The sequence below is a fragment of the Charadrius vociferus genome, unplaced genomic scaffold (assembly GCF_000708025.1).
Source record: "Charadrius vociferus isolate BGI_N301 unplaced genomic scaffold, ASM70802v2 scaffold92, whole genome shotgun sequence".
In the NCBI taxonomy this organism is placed as follows: Eukaryota; Metazoa; Chordata; class Aves; order Charadriiformes; family Charadriidae; genus Charadrius; species Charadrius vociferus.
In genome coordinates, this window is record NW_009647874.1 from 4,904,728 (window position 1) to 4,929,807 (window position 25,080).

Genomic DNA, 25,080 nt, shown 5'->3' on the forward strand with positions numbered 1-25,080 from the left:
TACAGTAATGTGAAGTTCTTCCTACACAAACACTCAGTGATCATTTTGTCATTAAGAGCATGAAAGGCTGCAAGAAAATACCAACAGTTGGATTAGAACTCTGTTAAAAGCAGATACAAGGCAAATATTATTCCCTGCTGTTTACAAAATAAAATTGTTTCTTCTCCCATTAGACATAAGATATAGTTATGTGTATGATATGTTCCTGTATTACTCAATATCTTATATGCTGAAATTGATTTTCAAGTACAGCTACTACCAATGTTTATTTTACTAGGTTCTTTTAAGGTGTAGCTCCAAAACTGTTAAGCATTCTATTTGGTTTTTGTGTTTGTGTTTTTTTTTTCCCAGACTGATCTTGATTATGTGAACAGTGTTGTTGCAAGCCTGGAAAAAGAGTAAGTTGTAGTTTTAATGGGGGACTCCTTAGCTTATTGGTGGGTTCGCATTTTGTTTTTTTCTGAATCAGGTTGTGATAAGTAATTAAAAGTATTCTGGAAATATGAGATCATGTATTTGTTTCTTGGAGGTTTGGATTTTCGAACAACAAAGTAATTGATGACAAATTAAAGGGCAGTGATTCAGTCAGTTAAATTGTAAAATGATAAATGAGATTAAATTATTTAGTGCAACATAAACAGATGGGTTTGGTTTAAAATGAATGGAAATTTATGACATCTGTGTTAGCGCCTTGTATTCCATATGTTCAAAGAGAACTATAGAAAAAAATATCACTAGGTTCTGAATAAAGGAAGGCAAAAGAAGTGTTTAGAATCTAGTTAAAATTCTGATTATTGGGCAAGAGGCTATACTCCTCTGAAGATGACGCTAAGGAAAACAATATTATTTTATATGTTACTTTTATTTTACATGCCTCATTTGAATAAGTCATTGTAACCGGACTTAATAACTGTACCAACAGAAAGTAAGAAGGAAGTCTGCAGAACTCAGCATCTCTCATGTGACTTTAGGATGTTTCTATTTACAGGTTTTCTACAGAGATCAGTTCTGGCTTGGTTGAAGTAATAGCCCCTCCTGCAACTTACTATCCTGACTTGACAAACTTGAAAGAAACATTTGGAGACTCAAAAGAGAGAGTGAGGTTAGTTTATTCCCCCAGATCTTTTCCCATCTCCTCCCACACCCACACTTTTGTTGTTTATGAAATGGCAAGTGGGATGTGAATTCTTGAAATGTTTTCTTACTGTAATTCTTGAAAGTGTGGGGATGCTAAAAGTGCTCTGTGAATCCATCCCATTCCTATCTGCATGCTGTTCTGTGCATGATCAGAGCCTAATGCTATGCTTGGCTGAATTCATTTAGTGTTAAATTCTGGGAGGAGAACTGAGACTTGATATACTTTTGTTTACTGTTTTTCTTCCTGAAATACAGTGTAAAACCCAGTAATTTCTGCTGAAGTACCATTTAAAACTCACGTGTGTTTTCAGTGAAATGTCAGGTAGTTTTCACAAAATCAGATTCAAGTTAAACCAGTTTTATGTCTGTATTAAAGCTTAAGGCGAAAGCTTTGTTCCTTTTTTTCAGACAGAGGATTTCCTGAGGGAACAATGCCAAAAGCAGCTGTCCTAACATTTCACTAATATCTGTCATTTTTCATAGTGAGATTTACTTTGCATTGCCAGCATGTATTGAAATAACTTTTTTCATAATCCTTAAGCTTTTAATCTAATTTCAGATGGAGAACAAAACAAAACTTGGATTATTGTTTTCTTATGATGTATGCCCAGAAAAAGGGGGTTTATTACATTCAGGTAACTTTCTCTTTTGTTTTGAGACAAGTTTTCAAATGAGTCTCCAGAAATTATACTGTTGGACACATCAGAAGGACCTACACAGAACAGAGATAACTTTATTCCATAGTTGAAGGAGGGCATTAAGTATTGAGGTTATGGTATATGAGGAAGTAATTTGTGGAGGACACTGTCTCTGAAGTAGAAAGCTGTCCTGGAAGCTGCACATCCAATAACACGAGACAGTCTTTTTGAAACTAGGCAGTCACACAAATATTAGTGCCAACACAAGGGGGAGAGCGTGAATGCACTGGGAGAAAGGACAGGAGAAGCAGAATACTTAAAGCAGTGGCCTGCACTTAGTATGAATTAAAGGGACACATCTTGGCAGTTCTGCTGCCTGGACTAGCTGACTAGTTTGGACTGTGCACCTCTTCTTCTGTTGGACAGCTAAAGCCAGGTGAAATGAATCCCACCTGAGTAGACAATGTGTCTCAGCTTCTTGTCTCAGAGGAGAAATTCTTTCAGCTCTGTTAGGTGCGTGAGTAAACAGTCACATTTGCATACAAATAATACAGATATTCTACTTGTTCTACTGACGATGTCACTTAGTCTAACATTATTTCATGGTTGATTTTCCTCTGAAGAGAGAAGCTAGAAAAGCAATGTTCTGAAGTAATAAGTTGAGATACATTTGTGGATTCTTACTACAGAAAGATTCTGGATTAGTTCTCCATAAATATACAGACTGTGATCCCTACGATGGTTATTCTTGGTTATAGCGTCTAGATTTTATAGCAGTGCTTGCATTAGAAATATATGGCTATGAGTTAGCAATATATTATAAATCAGTATTTCCTAGCTGTACTTTTTCCTATTGCTTTACTGGTGCATTTTTATTTATGTTGATAACATTGCTACCTTCATCTAGCTTGAAGATGACATCGTTGTCAAGCAGAATTATTTCAGCACAATAAAAAATTTTGCACTTCAGCTCGCTTCTGAAGATTGGATGATTCTAGAATTTTCTCAGCTGGGTTTCATTGGTAAGAAAATGTTCATTTTAGTAGTTTGAAAGGGCACATTCATCCTCAGACTCTGTGAATTAATAGTAATCTGACTTCAAAGCTATCTTCTTTGTACTGGAAATGGACCAAGAAGTAGAAATTCATTGGCTTTTTTAGGAAGTCTGGTTTAACTCGTGGGTTGGTTGTTGGCTTTTTTTCCGTGTTGTTTCATATACTTTTGTATGAATGAGGCAAACTCAAACTGTTGGAAAAGAGGGCTTTTTTTATAACCAAACGTTAATTAACTTATAAAAATACTAACAGTCAAACTGCAAGCAATGACTTATTTTCAAGTTAGCTGCTATTAAACCAAAAATGTGATTAAAAGACAACTGACTGAAGTAAGAGAAAAAAGCATGAAAACTAACACAACCTAAACCAACTTCATTGGTGTTTGTGCCAAAATTTCCAAGAATCGGCAGTCATCTGTTGGCTTGGTTGCAAAACCTGTTCTATCTCCACCTTTATACTTCATCAAGGAGAAGTTATGACAGTGTGTTCCTTCTTAGGTGTAGCTAGAGTCTATCTGTCATTTGCAATGAACAACAGTGAGAGAAGCTAACGAAGCATCTCAAACTGTTGTGGATTGACTGCCAGGGTGCTGTTGAAATTACTTTATGGTTATTTGCTCTTACACTAATATGTTTTTATTGAGAGGTAGTGGACTTAACAAAAAAGCAATGAAAAAAGTTTTGAAGGGATTTTACAAATCAAAAGGTTATTTCATTACTGTAGTGATGTGTCATGATCTGTTTAAAAGTGCTAAGCTTGCAATACGCAAGCAAAAATGAAAAGCTAAATCATACTGTGGAGATTTCTGTATATAGTCGACACAAATGATTCCAATGCAAAGGCTGTAAGTTGAGCTCAGAACACGAAGAAAATCCTACATGTGTACAGTTCTGAGTGCTGTCATTCTCTTGGAAATTCTTGTTGTTCTCTCGGTTTTCACTTTGGATCTGCTTTCCAGAGAACAGCTTCAGTTTTAGTTCAGTGACCCATAACGGTTGCAAACAGTGGACATACATCAAGATTGCAGAACTGAAGAGGTGGGCACTGTGTGAATGGCAAGTACTATCCTGTTTCCAACTCAGCATCAGGTGTGCTGCTGAGGCAATAGTTCCCTGACTTTCAGGGTCTCAGAAATTCACTAAGTAGAAAGGAAAACAGTAGTTATCAACTAAACATGCTATGTTAGGGTACAAAATAGTACTTTGTACACTTGCCTGTCAGTCTAACCTACGGAAACAATGGAGAAGAGGAGAGGAAATGGGCAGAGGGATGTCTCCTTAACTACCTGGCCACCACATAACTGATCTGCTTGGTTGCCTTGGGCTGCCAACAGAGGTGCACTGTTGCTGAAATAGTTACAGGACTGGTTTTGTACCCTCAGAGGTGGAAGGGAGAAACAGGAAATGAAGCTCCCTATCATGGAGAAGGAAGCATTTAAATAATTTATTGGAGCTTTTGCCCTATATAGACTTGTCTCTTCTGTTGGGGAGCCCCTTGCAGCTCTCTGATTCTGCAGCTGCAGAGACTGGTTGAATACCAGCATCTGATTAGGCTTTGTTTCTACTTCTGAACAGTTAAACTTTAATCGTGGGCTTAGTTGGGGTTAGAGTTTTAGCTCCAGTCCTAGTCGCCCTTTAAATGTAAATTCTGTATGAAGTTCCTGGGCTATAGAAGTAATTTACGTTCATTCTACGTTGGCTTAATTAAGTAGTAGAGCGTACTCTCTTACAAATTGCAGTTTTGTAAGACTGACATGTCAAAATAGGCATAAAACCAACTTACAGTTTAGGACATGCACTCTCTACTGTATGCAGATGTATTTCAGATTACTTATTACTTGTGTATTTGTGTATTTCACACCCCTTTCTGTTCTCAGTGCTGCTATAGAGGGCACGGTGTCTAAGCCAGAAGGGGTAGGTATATAGTTCTTAATACTGAGATTCAGCTTAATTACCAGCACAACTGTTTAAAAATATTTTAAAGTTGTTTTTCCATACTGTCTATATACTTTTTTTCAGAGTAAGCTCTGAAAATACTTGCAGTTAAATTTAGTTGTTAGCTCCTGCTGCTTGCATCCCTGTTCTTTGTTCCTTGCATCATATTTGCTTGCCTCCTTTTAATTAGATGACGTAAGTAGAATTTAAGATGCATTTAGCTATGGCTACACACCTTAATGTTACTTTTCTACCTAGAAAATTAAATTAGATTTTGTTCTCCCAATTTAGCTACTTATCCTGCTTTTATGTTTTGAGAGAAAAATTACTATTCACAAAAGTGACTAAAACTTTAGGCTTTGAGACACATTGGTGTGCTATAACCATATATTGTATAGAAATTTTATGCAAATAATGTAGATTTGCCTTATCTGTACTATCCCTTTATGGATCTTGATGCAGACTGATACTATGGTGATTTGGTAATGTGGGTAGCTATGGAGAAGAGCAAAAGTAGTTGTTTGTAACTGGGGATGAGTTTTATGTGTAGATGTCTAAGAGGAAGTAGAGCACTGAATTGGCTAGATGCTACTGATTTAGAAATAATCTCTAAAATAGAGAGGTGTGGCTGATTTGCTGTAAGCTATTGGGAACCTTGATCAGCTTGCAAGTTCTGCTAGGTAAAAATATTTTTTGTCATAGTGTATTTCTGAACTGAAAAGTTAATTTATGCAAGTACTACATGAGGAACTGCCAAATGCAGCTATTTAGGCTGACAGCAGGATTATAGAATTCTGTCACCTCTGCCACAGAGCAGAAGTTGCTTTCTTTGGGTTTTTTTGATACTGAAAGCATAGTCTGAAGTGCTGTCAAGTATCTAATAAATAATGGGTGAGACGTATGCTGTTTCGCTAAGAAGCTCTGTGGAAGGAGACGCATCTTTAGCTCTTCTGGATTCTGGTTTGCACTGCAGTCCCTGACACAACATAGGAAAGTCCTGCTAGATTCTTATGAGAAATATTGATTTGTCTTCCAACTGCCTGTGCACTGAAGTATTTTTCAGAGGATCTGCAATATTCTGTGCTGTGGCTATAATGTCAGCTGTCACAAACTTTTAATGGAGCAGTCTGAAATCAGCCTTTTTGGCTGTCTTCTACAATTTCTCTGAATCTTACTGTGCCCTGATGGTTTAAGGCCTGTTATTCTGATTATTTTAAGTTGTTCTGATTACAGTTTTGCTCAAGCTGTCCACATAGTTGAAGCTTGGGGAAGAGTAGATCAAGCAAAATATTTGAGATCTAAATAACTTCAAAGAGGTTCTGGTTTTAATGCCAGTAATTTGCATATCATCAACAGGGAAAATGTTTAAGGACTTCAACTATAGTTAGAATACGTGCTTGCAGGTATAAAATTGTTGGTGTAGACTGGATACACTTAACATGAAGCTTATGCAGAAGAATGCAAATGAATGATTTAGATATCTGCAGTTCAGAGAACTATAGAAAACAAAGGTTTTCGTTTTGTGTCTGTATTGTACTTGCCAACAAAATACTGAGAGGGCCAGAATAGTTCACTAAGGATAGCATTTAAATGGACTGAAAGCCAGATAGAAGTCTTGGCAGGGCACAATAAATAACAGAAGATGTTCCACAATATATTATTTTTTCAGTCCTGGCTCTCACTTTTATCAGTATAGATAAATAATGTGGAGAAAGTCTTCCACATTTTGTAAATCTCTAGGGATTTATGGAGCAAGATTTTTACCTTTGAATCTTAAGTTTTTTGGATTTTGAAGTTTCTTTGCAAGGGTAGGTTGTATGCACCCAGAATCTGAAACCTGTTTGTCAGAAGAGTCTCCTTGATTTATGTCTGTTCTTATGCACTGTACCAAGTGCATGAACATGGTGCAAGATGAGCCATTGCTTCAGTTCTTTCACATTGTCTTTGGTTAGATGCAGCATGTGTTGATTGCAGTTTTTGCTTAGGTCTCTTTGGCTCGATGATTATTATTATTTTTTTTTTTTTGACTGCTTGTTGGGAATGACCAGTGGGCTATCTGTAGGCTGGGTTTGGATGGTGTGTCAGTGGCTTCATGGCTTACAGCACTTTCCTCACCTGCAGCTGCATGGGAGGCCACAGGACTGTAGGACCTTGGCAAATGCTGCTTCTTGTTCTTGGGTCATGGCTGTGCCTTAGGGAAGCCAGGTTTCTGCTGCCACCCTTGCTCAGAAGAGGCTAGGCAAGGGCTTGGCTGGTTTGGATTCAGAGGGTCTGGGGCATCAAATCTGTGGAGCAGGAGTTGTAGTGGGCTGCTTTCCATCACAATGAGTAGCTGTGGACAGCCAGGGGTCCAGGGTTTGAAGACCTGTTTTACCAGGTGCTTCACTTCAGAGGCCTGTTTTTAAGCTGTTGGAGGAAGAATGTTCTAGGAGAGGAAGGGGGGACATTGATCCATGGCAATACTGCTGTGCTGTCCTGGTGGCTTCCTGAGACAGAAGTCACAGATGAAGGGTGCTGCGTTATACTGAAAGGCCAGGAGCTGGGGGAAGGCTGTGCCAAGCTGGGTGTGGAAGGTGGTGACAGCATTTCAGCAATCAGTATGTGGATGTCTGTCTTTGGTTAATGAAGGGACGTGAGGGCTTGTCTCAGGAGCCAGGGTGTTGCCTGTTTCTTTGCCCCAATGATCATTACGAATTACAGGGTGAAGGCTTTCCCAGCACTCTTGAACCCTTCCGTGGTGCTGGGAAATGTATAATGTAGGGGTGCTAGTTGGGTCTGAAGATGCTAGTGCACATACAGTCAGCTGATGCTTACCTAGCGTATTCTGACAAGTTACCGTTGGATCTTCCTTGTACATCCTGTGACATCCATGTTAGCTGGATTACTCCCTGAATCAGGGGTGACTGACTGCATGGTCAACAGTAATATGCCAATGTAGGCCCAGAAGAAAGTGCCTCTGTACCTAGACAAGTTTGCCATATGGAAGTAAATAATTTGTTTGTTGATATCCTGTTTCTATTTTAGGTAAAATTAGAAGGACTTAAATTAGGGAAAAGAGTAAATCCCTACTCTTACCTACAGTCTTGTTCTCTGCTGATTTAATTGTAGGTAAGAATCCTGTACCTAAACGTTCAGGTTATAAGTGACATGGTCTGTGAGTGTCTTTTCGCCATAGATGACAACTGAACACTGTAATCCGTGTGTTTTTCATAAGATGAGCTAGTCAAAGGAAAAAAACGTACAGTGTGGTCCTTGGATAGAAGAAGAAAAGGATTCCAGAGCAGTGGGACTGTGCATTCCTTCTGGAAGAGGATAAACTGTCTCTTCAGTCAGTCTACTTCCATTGAGATTGGAGCAATAATGTGGGGATGGTTTTGTTTTCTGAGTCATGTGGTATTGTGCATCTCTCTGACACTACTTGGAAAGGTCCACTTCCTATGGAAGCAGGTGTGACTGACAGACTACCTCAGCAGGTGTCATCTAGAAATGATGGTTTCAGTTCCAGAAACGTCCCAGAAACATCTGATTAGTCCCATTTTTCAGCTGCTGTTTGATTAAGGTTTCTCATATTTTTCTCTTCTCCTGCCCTATGCTATTGAAAGCAGTAGGCAGAGATGAATCACCAGGAAAACTGGGAGCCCATTTAGTTAAAAGTGTGACAAGCTGAAAGAGCTGTTATTCTGCATGAATATTTTACACAACATTGTACAAATCATATGATTGTTTCCTACCCATTTTTAAATATTTACTTCCACAAATAATGTTAAACAATATGACAACAATATAGTGTATAAATAGTGTCAATATACTAATAAAAAATCATAACATCTTTCTTATGCCTTTAAAGAAGAAAGCTTTGCAGTTGTCCCTAGTTTAGTAGGAGTTGTCCCTTGTTTAGTGGGAGCTTCAAATTTTAGTTACAGAGTATTTTCAAGTGGAGAAGCGTATTTAAGGACCGCATTGCAACAAGCACTTACAAGTAATGTCAATGTTTTTGCTTTATAAATGGCCAAATTCAAGGTTTTTGTAAGGGATAACTTCCATCAGTTAATGTCTTGCCACATTTACTTCTCTACCCTACTGTGTGAATGGTCTGCTTTATGAACACAGCATCATTCCCGCTGATGAAATAATTGGGACTTTTGTCAGATGCTTCTTCCGTATTTATGGCACTGCATCATGATGTAGCCTCGCTCAGATCTCCCCAAACACATCTCAGAATTCCAAAAGTATGATTTCATTGGCTATGTTCTTAGCTGATTTTGTACAATTCATAAGGGAATGAGATTGCATCAGACCTGTTTTCTGGAAAGGATGATGCCCTTTAGGTGATCTCCTAAGTATGTATCCTCTTTTTGAGAAAATAAAGGATCTTGCAGTTTGAGGTACTGGCATTCTCAAAGCAAATCTCCATATTAAGAGTCTGATACCTGGCGGTGCCAGAGCACACGTAACAGGGCCTCTGCAACTTTCATACTTTCCCTTAAAAATATCCTTGTTGGTAATATATGTAGGCTAACACCCTGGCATTCTATATCTACTCTGAGATATTGTATAATATGCCAGGCTCAATCACCTGTTTCAGTAGAGAAATTTTCCATCCCTGTTACAGCAGGGGTTTGAACTCTCAGCTCTTTGGAGTTTCTTTTATGCTACCTCATGATAATTTTCTATGAATTGCAAACTTCAGTGAGCCTCAAAAGAAAGAGAAGTAACTGAACATCTGGCTCTGAGTGATAGTCCACATGTATATCCACAGTAGAAATGTATGTTGCTAATCACTTTAGACTAGATAACTGTTTATCTTTTGTGTAGTACTGGTTCAGGGTGATACTTCATCTGTATCCTCTTTTCTGTTTGTATAAATGTGACCATCCTCCTTAACGGCTAAATAGGGTAGACTGCTTGCACCACTTCTTCGTTTCCACTCAGACACCTGCAACAAGTGGCATGCTATTCTGCTGATAGTTTTTAAGCTTCATACAAAAAATTGTTCTCTATTTGTTTATCCTCCAGACTAGCCTATACAGCTCCTTAGTGGCCTTTCCAAAGAATTTCATCCTCTTGTTGATGAGAACCAAATACCATGTTCTGATGAGTGTGGGAAGTGGTTTTGCCACCTCAGAGAGGAAGCTGTTCTTAATGTCTGTTCCAGCTGTTCTTCCTAAGTGTATAAGGAGAAAATACTAGGACCTCTACCACTTGTGGAACTTGTTATTTAAAAAGCCTATGAAGGCATCATAGATTACAAGTGGAAAAAAAAACCCAAAAAAACAATAAACCAAAAACATTTCACGTGCCTAAGTGCTGTGTGTTAGTGTGTTGTACAAAATTCCCAAGTGTGGACAGACAGAAAACTTGCATTGGAGAAGAGCTTCTATTGGACTCTGATCCGTTAATGCACATGTGCCCCAAGAACCCATGCCTGTCTAAGTCAGCACTACCCACATCTCAGCACCATCTGCAGAACTGAATCACTTCAGCCAATGTCCTCCTAAGAGATTTATTGTCATGTAATGTCTTTCTCCCTTGCCTCTACTCCATTGCAGCCTAGCAAAGTAGAGGCAGGCTTCATCTGCAAACCTGATGATGTTTTCTGAATCTGCCCTCAAATCTGGAACTACCTTTGGGAGTTTGGTTGGCACGCAGTCCCTAGTACAACAAGCACTTGTCTTCAGCCTTGGACTGCCCCGCTCCCAGTTACATGTTGCTCCCGGTAGCAGTGTCTTCATACAAGGCACCTTTAAGTGCTGCATTCAGTTTAACCAAATAGCCCAGTGTATTGGCCACCATTCTCTTCAGACACCTGTACAGGCAGTGAAGTGTATTCCACAGTGACATAAATAGTTGCTCTTGTTGTTCAGCCTGGAGAAGAGAAGGCTCTGGGGAGACCTTATTGCGGCCTGCCAGTACCTAAAGGGGGCCGACAGGAGAGCTGGGGAAGGACTTTTTACAAGGGCATGTAGTGACAGGACGAGGGGGAATGGATATGAACTGGAAGAGGGCAGGTTTAGATTAAACATTAGGAAGAAGTTTTTCACTTCAAGGGTGGTAAGGCACTGGAAGAGGTTGCCCAGAGAGGTTGTTGAGGCCCCATCCCTGGATGGGGCTTTGAGCAACCTGGTCTGGTGGGAGGTGCCCCTGCCCATGGCAGGGGGGTGCAACTCGGTGATCTTCAAGGTGCCTTCCAACCTAAACCATTCTATGATTCTATATTAAATAGACGTTTTTCATCAACAGTAAATTTCCTTCTTTTGCCAAGGTCTCCTTTAAGCCTCACAGTTTGCAGGGTTCCAAAGAATCATGTGGTACAGTGCCACCCAGAAGTTCATCTGTACTCGACCAAGTGGTATGCTCTCTTGGAAGCCCCAAAGTCATGGCAGTGAAGAAGTTCTGCAGTTTTTGTTTGTGGGAGGGACTTATATTTTCTCCTAGGCAGCTGGCTGCTTTGAGCGTGGCTATTTGGAAATGCCCTCAGTATAAGATTGCTGATGGCCTATGCATTTCAGAAAAAACTCCTGTTGCTAGTATGTGATGTCTCTCTTTGTTTAAGTTGCATTGTCTCTGGTTATGTTCTAGTAGCTTCCCTCTTTCCCCTTGATTTTCTACACAGAAGGATCTGGAGATAGTGGTAGGTGTTCCATCTCTGCTTTTTGTACTGGCAAAAGCTGAAATTGTGTGACTGGGCAGATAACACTTGCAACAGCTCCTTGTCTCAGATGCTACATGTCACATGGAGAATAATAGACATGAATCCATAACTCTTCTTTCTCTTTTTTTGCAGGCTGACAATTTCTGTTCTTAGGGAGACTGTGTTGTAGTATGCATTGAATATTTTAATAGCACCGAGATATGTTACAATGAGTTCTTATTTGAATAGTTGTTTTATTTAGTTTTTCATAGCTGAAAGGTATGGAGCTTTTAGTAACATTGAGATTTCAAGTTGTTCATTGCTAACGTTTCTTGTCTTGGCACAAATTTATCTATTGTCTCACTGATTTCAAAAGACAATGTTATCTTTAATCTAAAATAACTCCAGTTGTTCTTAATGTCATCACAGGTAAAATGTTCCAGTCTCCAGATATCACTCTTATTGTAGAGTTCATATTTATGTTTTATAAGGAGAAACCTATTGATTGGCTTCTGGACCATATCCTCTGGGTGAAAGTGTGTAACCCTGAGAAAGATGCTGTAAGTTTGTTTTTATTATAAAGCTTCTAAAATGTCTTTGTGATGGTGAATGAGTTGGTTTTGGTGAGCTGGAGGCTAGCATACTGTGTATTATGGTTACTGCATGTCCTGAAAGAGTCTTCCTACCAAGATTTTAATCTCAGAAAGGACTTTGGAGAGACAGTTCTCAGAGGCATTGTAACTGTTACTGTTTCAGACTGTGGAGATGGATGCAGTAGGATGAAAATCAAAGCTCTAGTTAGTTTCTGTGTATAACAGTCCTAAAATAAACTTATTCACATAACCCCCACTGAGGCTCTGCAGAATGCCAGTGCTTGGATAGCAGTCATAGGGAAGGTTCCACACAGGGAATAAACTTTGGATTTTGGTCCTTCATTTCTCAAGTAGCACTCTTACTGAAAGACTGAATAAACAGGTTCTGTGCAAGAACAGCATTATATTTGCACAGCAGTCTTGGTGGATTTCTGGAATGAAAACAAGAACAACTGGATAAATAGGTCTGGGTTCTTGTTGAGTCTTTTTGGTCCATGTAACGTCACATACTTGCAGTAGAAACTCAGCAATCTTGTGTTGGTTTTACTAATGCATTTTTTTTTTTTTTTAACCCTCTTCCCTTCCTCTGCCCCCATTTCAGAAACATTGTGATCGACAGAAATCTAACCTACGGATACGCTTCAGGCCTTCTCTTTTCCAGCATGTTGGCCTCCACTCCTCTCTAGCAGGGAAGATCCAGAAACTCACAGTTAGTAGATAAAATTTGCCTTCCTTTCCAGAGCAGGCTGATTAAATGAAAAACTTCGTAGCCTTGAGAAAACAGACATTTTCTTGTTGTCTGGCATTTTCAAGTATGTTGTATATTGCTGCAGTTGGAATGAAATCTGGTTTAAACTGGTTACTATGAAGTATAAGAGGTGCTAATCTCAGTTTATTTTTGTGGATTTTTGCTATGGGATATTTTTTCTATTTTTTTTTTTTTTACTTTAGTAGCATGTTCACCTTATCAGTACAAGTTCTGATACACCCAAAAATGGGTAATGCATTCATTTTCCATTTTGTGCAAGCGTTTGTTTTAAGTGTAACCACTTGGGAAAAGAACATAATAAAACAGGTTATCTGACCAGCATGATGTTTGTCTTTCTTTCAATTAGGATAAAGACTTCCTGAAACCATTACTACATAAAATCCACGTGAATCCACCTGCAGAGGTTTCGACATCTTTAAAAGTCTACCAGGGGCATACGCTAGAAAAAACCTACGTAGGGGAAGATTTTTTCTGGGCTGTCACACCAGTTGCTGGGGATTATATTCTATTTAAATTTGACAAGCCAGTCAATGTAGAAAGGTTAGTAATTATTTGCCTTTGGTCTCTTATCTAAAGCTGCTTGTTTGCCAAGAATGCTTGAAGATAGAATTTGGGGCTGTCATTATAACCTAAAGTGAAATGATGTAGGGTCTTTGGAGTTCAGTTGAAACGATGATCATTAGTGTCTTCCCTCTAATTCTTTTACTACTGTAATTTTTGTCTTACTCTTTTTTTTTTTTCTTATAATTTATTTATTTAATCCAGACCCTTTTTGATAAATGCAGTTCAAAACTAGTGATTCTCTGGAAGTTCATATGAGAATTTAAAAGAAGCCAATTTGATTCTACTTGTATTTGGTTGGTCTGCTTCTAATTACAGAGCAATTGTACAGCATGGTGTGTGGTACAGTATGTTGTGCCCTGCAGCCTCGGTCCCTTGATTGTCCAGATCAGAAATCTTGCTGGAGCATATCACGATGTCCCCAGACCTGAAAGCTGGGAACTCTGAAGGGTAATGTTTTTTAGATGTAGCTTTAGGGCTTGAAAAAAGTCACCATGCTAAGAATCCAAGTTGACCTATTTAAAAAAATTAAAATCTAACAAAAAAAAAAAGCGTGGGGGTGTGTGGTGTCCTTGAAATACAAATCTCCGTGATTTGTTAGACTAAAGGTGACTTCTTTTTAGCTACTAGTCAGATTAAATAAGGATAATGGAGTTTGTGCTTTAGAGTGTAGTTATCCTTTAGTTTTATTGAGACTCATTTGCTGCTTTGCTTCTTACTGTCTTACCAACGTAGTAGTCCAAAACATATAAAATAAATTGTTTATTTAGTGTCTATTTAAGTGTTGCTATGTTAGTGGATTCCTTTTCTCTCTTCTTCACATGCCTTATGTGTTCTTTTGAGACTAGTACCTATAGTCTGGTAGAGCAAAGTTTCTTTGAATCAACTTGACTTGATGCTTTTCTTGTGAAGCAGCCCTTTCTGCAGTCCTGAACTGAATCCAATCAGTCAACTTTTGTGCCTTGGTAGATAATCAAAGGCTAAGTCTTCACCTTGGCTTAGCACAACAGTGAGGAACAGTAGTTTCCTTGTTACTATGTTATTCTAAACTAGTCTGACCTATGAAACTCAAATTTGTCATTTGACATGTCAAATTACTTTTTCAGTTGATTCCTATGCTTTAAAAGACTTTCCTGGTTAGTTTTCCAAGATGCGTGTGTTGAGGAATCTGACTGCCATACCTCCTTGGATTAAAGGCAGAATCTTTTTTATCCTGTGCCAATAGTTTAAAAAAATGACATATTTTTCAACTCAGATGTATGAATTCATTGATTTCTTTTTGATAAAATTTTCCTTTTCAAAGTTATGAAGTAAACGTTGCCCAATTTGTATGTTTGATTTTGGTGATTTTTTTTTTAAAAAGAATTATATGTATCTACGTTATGAATAGGGTAACTGTAAGCAGCAAACGTAGATCTTGGGTGCATAAGGATGCGTCAAATGCACAATGGCAATTTTGTAAAGCATTGCTAGCAAGTGTCATAAGTCAGCACTGTTATTTAAAAAATGGCATGCACAGGTCTGAAGAAAATATTGTTTGATATGTATTACCTTAATGGTGAGGGAATTGCGGGAAAGAGAAAGTACTAATGATCTGTGCAAAAGGTGGGAAGATAGTGTTCACTATTGTACCCTGGAAAATTGTAGTTATGCCTTAGGTAGTTGCATCTACCTGCTGTGTTAAGAACAGTCCCAGCAGTAGAGGATGATGTTGTTATTTCTATTTCTTGAAGAAATGCATTTTAGTTTTAGAAGAAAGGGAACATCTTATATTGTTGCTTCCCCAAAGGAAGTCCACCAATTAGAATGATGCTACCTGTTCAAACTTAAGTTTAACATTGTTTGAGTGTAAGCCATTTCAAAGTTCATGATTTTGGCTTCTATTGGCACAGTATCCTCAAAAATGCAGTATTTTGCCTTTCTGAAGTCAGTGGCTGATTAGGGCTACAGATGTTGTAATTTCAGGTTGTTGGGGACTTGGTTTTGTTTGTCTACTTAACTTCAGCAGCAGCAGATTCTGATAGGTGAAGGGCAAGTGAAGCAATGAGATTTCCTGATATTTCAAGGATGCTTGCTGAGGCAGTCAAAAATAAAACTGTGATTGTGGGTTGAAACACAGGAAAGGGAAAATTGACCAAGCATTAGGACTAGGACGACTTACCTGGTGGGGAGATATATATGATTGTCAGAATTAAGAGTAGAAAATATGCTTTTGAAAACCATCTTGTGTTTGTGAGGGGATGCAACAGGTTTTTCCTTTTTTTTTTTTTTTTTTTTTTGCAAGTAATAGAAAAGCTCTTTGAATTTACAGAAAATTTTGTCTGCCAAGTCAGTTTGAGGTATAGCTGCTTAATAACTCCCATAATAAATTCTTGATAAACAAACTTTCTAATGGAAATATTGACTGCAACTCTTGACGGAATGAATGGCAGGTCTGTTACACTGTGACAGAGCACTAGCTTGTTCTTATAGTTTATTTTTCTGTGCTGAACTGAATTTAAATTTTCTGCTGAGTATAGCAGTTCAGTAATTAGCTTTCATTAAGTCTTAAAATATTTCATTATTGAGATATGAGAATACTGTCAGGGTTAACACTGGCAAGGATCTCTTAATAGTTTAAAGTTAGAACTGAGCTTTGGTGAGCAGAAAGTAACATTTGTGGCTGTTTTGTGCAAGACCTAGCTGGCAGATCCCTGCTGAATATTGATGTGTAAATTGAAGTTGTCTAATGCTCATTTTAGTAACAGCTGTTGTACTGAACCTTTTTAGTTTTTTGCCAAGCAAAAGACCTCCAGCCGCAACATTGAAGTCCCTTAATAGTAAGCTATGCACATGTCTTTCAGTATCATATCATTGACAATTAAATTAGATCCACTGACTTTCCCCTTAAAAACAGATTGCACAGCAGTCTTGAGGGTGTGGTTTGATATTGTTTTCTTGGGGTTTTTTGTTTGTTTGTTTTTAGATAAATGGATGGACTGTTTTGTAAATGCTCAAAACAGCCTACATTTTAAAGATAAGAAAAACTGAATTTTTGTTCCCTTAGGTTGTTATATAATTATTGAAATCCACTTTGCTATATTGGTATGTACGCTATTGTTCCAAACACATATTTAATTATTAAAACTGACAGTTATATTTTAGTTTCTTTATGAAGCATACATTATTACTAGTTTAATGCTAGTACTGAATCTAAATTCATTTTCCTCACTATAAATAACAGATTCAAGATACTTCTTTTCTTTACTAGTTAATCTTTTTCTTCAGAGATGTCAGCAAGGAATCTTGTATCCAGCAGCTCGTTGTGAAGAGCTTTTGACTTTAGACGTTTCTTTGTTTGAGGGTTTTTTGTATGTAGGAAGCTCTGAAATACTGGTGGATGAGTAGTGAAACTTGAATGGGGTAATAAACTTCGAATGTGATCCTGGTTTAAAAAACAAACAAAACCAAAGCACATCCCAGAAAGATGTTCCATTGCAGCACTTAAGTGATTCTGGTGTCCATCATCCGCACAACCATCTCTTTTTGACTGCCTAAGTTTCAGAGTGCTCCCAATAGATGTGATTGACACAAATCAGATATTCTTGTCAAATAATGTGTACTAATTACATTGCGAAAACCCTTGGAAGTGCATAACCTATGGCTGTTTTAATTAGATTGTGTTTACACTTGTCAGCTTTTCTGCAATAAGAATTTAGAATGGATATTTATAAAAAGGGCTTCAGGTTTCTTTCACTATAAATTGCTTTCAAATGCTGATCTCTTTTTTTTTTTTTTTTTTTTTTTTTTTAAAAAGCTGCAGGAAAAGACAAGTATTTATTTCATACTGTGGAAAGGAAAAAAAAAAACACCAAAACCACACGCCCCCCTCACCAGTATATATATCTAAATTTGCTTTTTTATTTTTAAATATGAGGCTTGTCCTTTCTTGTATGTAACTGCTTGATAATGTTACTTTGAGTATTTTCAAAAGGATTAGCAGAGTTTGGGTTTTTTGGGGGGTATTTGGTTTTTGTTTGTTTGAGGTCGTCCCCCCCCCCCAGCTCTGCTTTTAACTCTCTAGTTGCCACATAGTTGTGTTGCTCGAGTTATCGGGTAGTCATCCTAATGTGATATTGATTATTAATAAAGTGATTTTATGAGGTAGAGCTTGCTAACTGGAATTTCAGCTTTAAAGTGAAATCTTAGTACTTTGACAAACCAGCTTGTAGATTACACTTACTACTTTATGTTCTGATACTGGATGTGCAGAATTTGAGGCTAATCATCTAATTTTCCATATTGTTGACCCTGAGATCCCAGGGAACATGTGATGTTAACCTCATGTACATTTCCCGTAGCATCTTCTCACAACACAGATTTCCCACTCACACAAGAAATATATATTTGACTATGTAAGCTAGAAAATCAATGTATTGAGTGTGAAGAGTATCTTGTTGGGCTCCCGGTAACTAAACATATACATTACTTTCTCCGCTTTGAAATTATTGTGACAGCGATGAAAAGGACCTGTATAAAAAGTGACAGTTGCTTGCCTGTTATTACTGCCACTTCATTGTAAAGGAAAATAAACGCAGCTTTTAAAACAGGTTCTCTGGCAGTGAAAACTTCAAAGGAATTTAAAGTACAACAGAGTTACAAAAAAAATTATCATAGTAGTTGGTCATGTATGTATCTAAAATGTAGTTAATTATCCATCCTATGGGATGCAAGTCTGCTTGTGGGTAGAGGTACACAAGATCAAATGCATTACAAAGGAAAAAAGACTAACAGCTTTCCAAAACTGGCAGTGAAGTGGAACTTTCTCATCACTTGCTTTTGCAGTAACAACCACTTAAAACCAAAGGAACTGCGAAATTGTTTGGGTTTTAAATTAGTACAGCAGTAACTTGACTGATGTATAATCTGTTCTTTGTTCGTAATGACTGTTCAGTGTAGAAACTCTCCATCAACGCAATGCAATGCATTCAACCTTTCTTGGGCAATTTTAGCTGAAGAACCACATACGTGGGCACACACACACAGTGTGTGATTCAGAAATAATCTTTGTTCTGATTCTAAAGATATAATATAGGTTACTAAAAGTTCAGCATCTTCATTTTATTAAGCTTTAATGGTGGTGTCAGTTGATAGGAAATATTTGAATGTCTCAATTTATTATTTTAAATGTTTTGGTGTTTATCAGTATATTTCAGGTGGAATCATATTTTTAGTGTATATAAAAAAGAGAATTTGAGGGCTCTGGTTTCTGTGTTTACATAAGCTTCTGTACTAATGAGTAGAACATCCTCAAATGGATGCACTGACAGCGGGGTTTTGGCAGGCAGGCTTACAGCCACTGATGCTGTTTGCTCCGGGCATGGAACTCTGCCCATAACAATGAGGCAAGAACTTCATATGAAAAGGAGAACAAAACCCAAATTATGGATCAGAGACAGAAGAAAAGAGCTGCCTGAGCCAAGGACATGCTGCTTCCTCCTTAATGGCACTAATATTCAAGATTTGTGTATTTGGCAGTGTTCCTGGGTTTATAGTTCTTAGTCAGAAATCTTAGAGGCTTAATGCTGTTGCCTAAATGTTAGATGTCTAATGCCACTTGAGATACCCTAAAACACTTCACCTGATTTCCAGAAGGGCTTGAGTCTCTGAGATGTTGTAAAAGGTCCCATACCGAAGTGCAAATGCCCATGTTTAACAAAACTGAATGGAGTTATTATCTGTGCTTCTGGAGAATTAAGCTGTGGAGTAAAAATATGTTTATGTGCACACTCACACACACATACACACATGCATATCAAAACAAAAAAAAAAAACACAACCCAAAGCCTTTCTGCATTTCACTGGATTGAAAATTCAGCAGAAGTAACCTTGCAAAAGAACATAAGGGCCTTTTAAATAGTATTGATGTAGTGGAAAAATGAGTAAATTCCTCAGAGAAGAGCAGAGATTTCAGGACAGAGAACAGCCCCTCCCAAAAAAACTAAAACAACAAACACCCCCCCTTCAAAAAAACCAAACCACTCAACCACAAAGCAGCAAAAAAACCCAAACCACCTCCAAAACAAAAAATTAAAAATAGTTAAAATTAATTTCATGCCAAGCTCTTTTCTATTACAGTTGATATGAGTATACTCCAGAGAGCACAGTGCAGGTTTAGAAAGCAGATCTCATAGTCCTCACTGGGAAAACAGAAGGCAAGAGTAGACCTGGGAATGAGATTTTCTTACCCAGCTAAATGCCTTCTGCACACATGGCGCAGTTGAAGAAAGTCAGGAAATGCTATGGGTAACCTTTTCCAAAGATTTATATTGACTTTTAAAGTGGTGTGAGAAAATTAATTTCTTAGTTGTGTGTTGTGAGTTTTTTTTTTTAGACTCAGACCACTCCCCCAAATCCCCCCATTACCTCTTCAGTCAGACTACTTTGTGGACCTTTGACAAACATGAGAAAGTTCTCTCCTTTTGCTGTGCTCGTTTGGCATTTCTCTAAAAATGAGGAATTAATCACTTGCAGTTCTCAAACATGCAGTTTATATATGGACAGTTAGACTGGCTGGTTTTGGCAGAGGAAATGAAATCTTACCAGGCATTTTGCATAGAAGTTAATGGGGTAAACGTTCCTCTTTTTTTGGTGTGTGTTTAGGGGTTTTTTTGTGTTTTTTTTTTTTTTTTCCCAAATCAGAAACTATAACAAAATAGAAAAGCTGCCATTAGATTGCTTACTTGGAGGGTATATAGAGAGACTTGAGGAATTCCAGCTATTTTTTTAAGTATAAGCGATTTTTGCAAAAGAGTGGGTAAGAGGCATAAAGGATAGGAGAAGAAATTGAGCTTGAGAGAGGGAAAAGAAATTATTCAGCTTCTATTTGTATTTTGCACTAGGAAATAATGCATGGTTAATACCAATTTCCAGTGACAGTAAAATAACATTTTCTAATGAAGATTCTAGAAAAATGACAGAGAGGAGGTAGATTAGCTTTCTTTTACCACATTTGCATCTAGTGATCAAAAATGCTGGGTAGAACTGGTGAATAATGACTCTTGCAGTGGATGACGGCATCTGTAGAGAGCAAAAAATTTGCTGACTGAATGTTGCTTTTATAGAAATTCATGTTGTGCAGAATTAAAAAAAACTATTATGCTGCATGTTGCTATGGTTAATTTGCTCAAATGTGGAAGGAAATATTTCCTCTCTGCCTTCCTACCTCTTTTCCTTTTTGGAAAATGGGGTATACTAAAATATATCAGTTGGCTAAAAAAAGACATAAGGAGAATATGTAGAGAAAAGGATTTGATTCCTGGTGTTTACAGAGCACCAAGGCCTACATTCATAGACTCTTAGAATATTTGTGTTTAGCATCAAGTGAGGCAAGTCTTTTGTTTCCTTCAAAACAAAAGATGAATGTATTGACAGTGAATGTGAATCATGCTTTTTAAAGAAGTTTTGTATATTATTTCCTTTTAGAAAAATGCCATAATTTACTGATAAAGTTATTGTGTGTTCTGGTCTAATTTTGAATTACTCAACAAAATAGCAAATCATAGAATCACACTTTATATAAAAATAATTATTGGCATTTCTATTTATTTTAATAAAAAATAAAAGACAGTAAGACAGTTTTTTTTTAATGCCTAAAAGAAAACAAATCAGGTAATAAAGAGAATAACAGTTTTCTGGGCATAAATATGCTTTGATGGAAGGGAAAGAAGAAAGATACATTCCCTTCTTAAGCAAAATAGGAGGAGGGTAAAGCAGTGTGTTTAGTTGAGGTTTATTTTTTTGAAAGTACAGGTGATGGATTAGTGCTGCAAGATGAAAAATTTTAGCTATTCAAAGAATAACATTAAAGCTAACAGCACAGGTTAGTAATATTGACATTAATTTATACACATCTTTTGGGGGATGTTACAAAAGATGAGACTCAGGTGCTCGCTACTGGGGTAGTTCTGAATCTGAGTGTAGGCTTCTAAAGTACTGTAACAGTTAACTGCATTGGCAAGCTAATGGTATCTTTTGTCAGTGTATTAATGATAATCATGCTTCTGCCCTCCTCTCCCTTTGAGTGTTAGGATGTGTATGAATATTTGTTTCACCTTATTGGGTTTTGTGGTGTGTTTTCCCTCTAGCTGACTTGATTTTATGGGTGATACCTGGCTCTGTGGGATGAAGTCAAACCCTCAGTTTGAGTGAATACTCAAGTCGCTGAACATGGCAACTGAAGTTTTCTTTGCAGCTTTGACTTTGCTCCATTTTGTTTGTTGATTGTTTTGTAAACCTTCAATGCTCTTTAAATTTTATTATGTAATTTTTTTTTGGCCACATGACATGTTAATGTCTAGCATCCTCTATTCCTCTCATAGTACTTTGAGGTGATGACTCGAATGTATGCAGGTTAGTTCATACATGTAGTAACTTCTGGCATGGGGGAGGTTGTCGCTGGTTTTGAATATCTACAGTAACTACTTATTATCTTTGACCTACTACTTATTATCTTTGACCTGTGCATCTTTAAAAAGATACTGACAGAGAAAAAGGTTCTCCAAGGTTCAGTTACATTAGTATTTCGTTTACCAGTTGTAAGAGTTACTTTTCTCTGATCACTTCCATCAAGAATGTTCAAATGTGTCCATGCTTGTATTTTGTAATAAAGCTGTGAAGTAATACTCCATAAAGTAATAGTAGGGTTTTTCTTTTACCTTTAGGTGAATTTGTATTTGTTTGGGATATTTGGAGGTCTATGGCTCTCAGAATTTTAATTTGAAAGGTTTTATGTTCAGAAGGTTTTATGTTTAAGCAGCATTCAGAATTTTAATTTGAAAGAATGGTTCAGAAGGTTTTATGTTTAAGCAGCATGTAGACAAGAATATCTTAGTAATTCCATCCTAAGAAAAATGTCAGTTATCTAGGGGGGGAAGTATGTTTTTAGTGTTTACATGGACTGTCACCTGTAAATCCCAAGACAGATGTCAGAATAACTTAGCCAAAAGCACACTACTTCCGTGTTTTTCAGTCCATGTATCCAGAAAAATCTTTCATAGTCTGAAAACATTGAAAACTTGTGATGTACCAATATGTCAGGGAGGCGAGTCTTACAAAAGAACAGCTAATGACACTTCTTTTAGGACCTGTAGAATATCTGTTTATTTGTAAATTAAATTCTATTTCAAATCAATTTTTTAGTTTGTAAATTTTATTTCTAAGTAAAGGATTGATCGTAGATGTGAAGTGTATATGTATATTCCTACTTCTGTTTATAATCAGTGTAACGTTTTCTGTGTAAGTAGGTGTTATCTGTCAAGTGTTCAAGCAAGGCTCAGATATAAAAATAACCCTTTCTAAACATAATATTAAACAAGATGTAACATGCATATGTTATATATGTGTGTGCATATGGATAGACAGATAGTTATAGAAAACACACTAAAGAAGCTAGTTTGATTACATAGTAATCTGGAAATCAGATTTTATTAATTACTTCCATAAATTGGTTTGGCATTGTGCCAGCATTTGAGTGGCACCTAATGGGGTGGTACCTGCTGGGAGGAGGAAACCACACTTCAGTTTCAAAAGTTGATAGCACAGTAGGAGAAATGGTTGGCTATGCTTGTATGGATTTTTTTTAAAAACAACCCCAAAGAAAGAAACACCACCCCCCAAAAAAACCCAAACAACCAAGCCAAAAACAACCAAACCAAACCCCACAAAGAAACAGAAAAACAACCCACCACCACGACTTCCCCCCTTCTCCCCCTGCCAAAAAGCCCCAAGCAAACAACCAAAAACACAAACTCGCCAAACATCCCAAACCCATAATCATTAATTGAGAGCACAGTGATCACAGATCACGAGGAGTTTCTTTGTGGCTTTTTAGGTGTGTCTTCTCAGAAATAAGAACTAGAAAGCACTAAGGAAAAGCACTGTGTCTGTGGTTTGGTTGGAGCACTCGATGGCAGCACCTTAGGTATCAGTGTTTGAAAACTTGCATTTTAAAATAAGTTTCCTTAGAATTTTCAGTGTTTTCAAGAGAAAAATTCCCGGTAGTGATTAGGATATCTGTCAGACTAAAGGATGGCAAGTTAGATCTGCTAAGTCAGAAGACAGCAGAATATACTTTTAGTCTCCTGGTCAGCTTTGTCAAGAGATTTGTTTTGCTTATTATGGAAACGTACAATAAAGGCATCTTCCTAGAAAGGATGATTAAACCTTTGGGTTTTTTTCAATGTCACTAGCTTTTAGGGAAAGTCACAAGATTTTTCTTGGAAGAACTGTGGATGTTTTGGGTAGCTTGTATACTTTAGAATTAACTTACCTTTACATTAAACTACAGTGGGGAAATTACTTTTCTTGAAGCACATACAGTGCTGAAGCTTACTGAATCAAATTTTGTTTTTTCAGTTTGCAAATCTGTCCAGTTCTTCTGAAACTATTTCTGGAATAGAAATCAGTGTAGCTTTCTTATATCAGTGTGTGGTTTTACTCCTTTTCTGAGCCTTGATAAAAGAAACGTTATATGTGTGTGTGAGTTTGTATGTTTTTTCAATTATTTCTATCATTTTGGGATCACAGACATTTCTAAGTCAGGGTCAGAGAGCTCTGTTTCCTTCTACTTCTTGTCTTGTAGCTATGGAGTATGAATTAATGTTAAGTACTTACCTGGCTTCAGACATACTGGATAAACACAAACTAGAATTTACATCTCTAATTATGTCTTAAGAAATTGCAAATTGAGCTAATGTTTGTAATTTTAATCAAGTGATAATTTCTGAACTAATTTTGTCCCTGGCTGGTGATGTATTTAATGTCAAAGATGGTGCTTACTGTTGATTTCTCTAAGTTCCAATTGAAGAAAGGTTTGAAATGTGTTGATAGACTTGCACATATTCATTTAAGCGTATTAAAAATAAAATAGGCTTGTTAAAACTAGCATCTAAGTAGGTCTAATATCTAGGTAGTTTTTGACAGTAATCTGAATAAACTCTGGTCCACTAGAAAAAATAGTAAGAAATGAACAATTTTTCAAGCATTGATACCACCTAGTGGTAAAAAATATTGTTACTTGTTTACTTAATATGTATTCAAAAGAATATGAAGTTTGTGTTATATATAAAAAAGGGGAATTAAGCTCTGTCTTTTGTAACATTGTCTACACACGTATAGTACTGCAAAAGCTTTTGAGAGTGGGGAGCTAGAATTTAAACACTTGCACTTCACTGCTTGATATGTACAGGGCTGGTTTTGATGCCATTTTAAACATATTTACTTTGTCCCATTAAAAAAAAAAAATCATTAAATGCACAACTGAATGAGGATAACAGGGAATTTATACAGGTATAAAAACAAAAAGGTCCTTTTCTGTGTGTGTATACATGTCAAAAACATGCTTTTGTTTTTAAAAAAAAAATAATCTGTCTTTAGAATAGACATTTGAATTTGCATAACATGCAGGCTTGTGGATATTGGTTGGGAATTCCTGGCACAGTCATTACCAAGAGTTTGCAATGAACCAGAGTGGAAAGATGGTCTTGGGGAGAACGGATCTAGCAAAATGTTGACTTGGATAAGTTCCCAGAACTGGTTCAGAATGATCTGCAGAGTTAGTCCTGTGGGCACAAGGGAGGGGGTGGCGTGTGGTGGGGAGCGATGGAGAGAGGCTGAGGGAAGGCAGGGCTCCTGCTTCTGGAGGTGATACCAATGTGTGCCAGGCAATGATAACTACAGTGTTTGTCACTTTGTGTAATGCAATCTGTCAAAATCAGGTTATG

The 25,080-nt window shown here is 37.3% G+C and overlaps 1 protein-coding gene across 1 annotated transcript in view; it reads left to right on the plus strand.

The window, feature by feature from the left end:
* The window catches only part of MGAT4A (mannosyl (alpha-1,3-)-glycoprotein beta-1,4-N-acetylglucosaminyltransferase, isozyme A), a 74,110-nt gene that overhangs the window by 43,928 nt on the left and 5,102 nt on the right, over positions 1–25,080 (plus strand). The window contains 7 exon segments of the mRNA XM_009883094.1: positions 311–398; positions 989–1,102; positions 1,697–1,772; positions 2,683–2,797; positions 11,825–11,955; positions 12,590–12,697; positions 13,104–13,297. Coding sequence (XP_009881396.1) covers positions 311–398; positions 989–1,102; positions 1,697–1,772; positions 2,683–2,797; positions 11,825–11,955; positions 12,590–12,697; positions 13,104–13,297 — 826 coding nt within the window.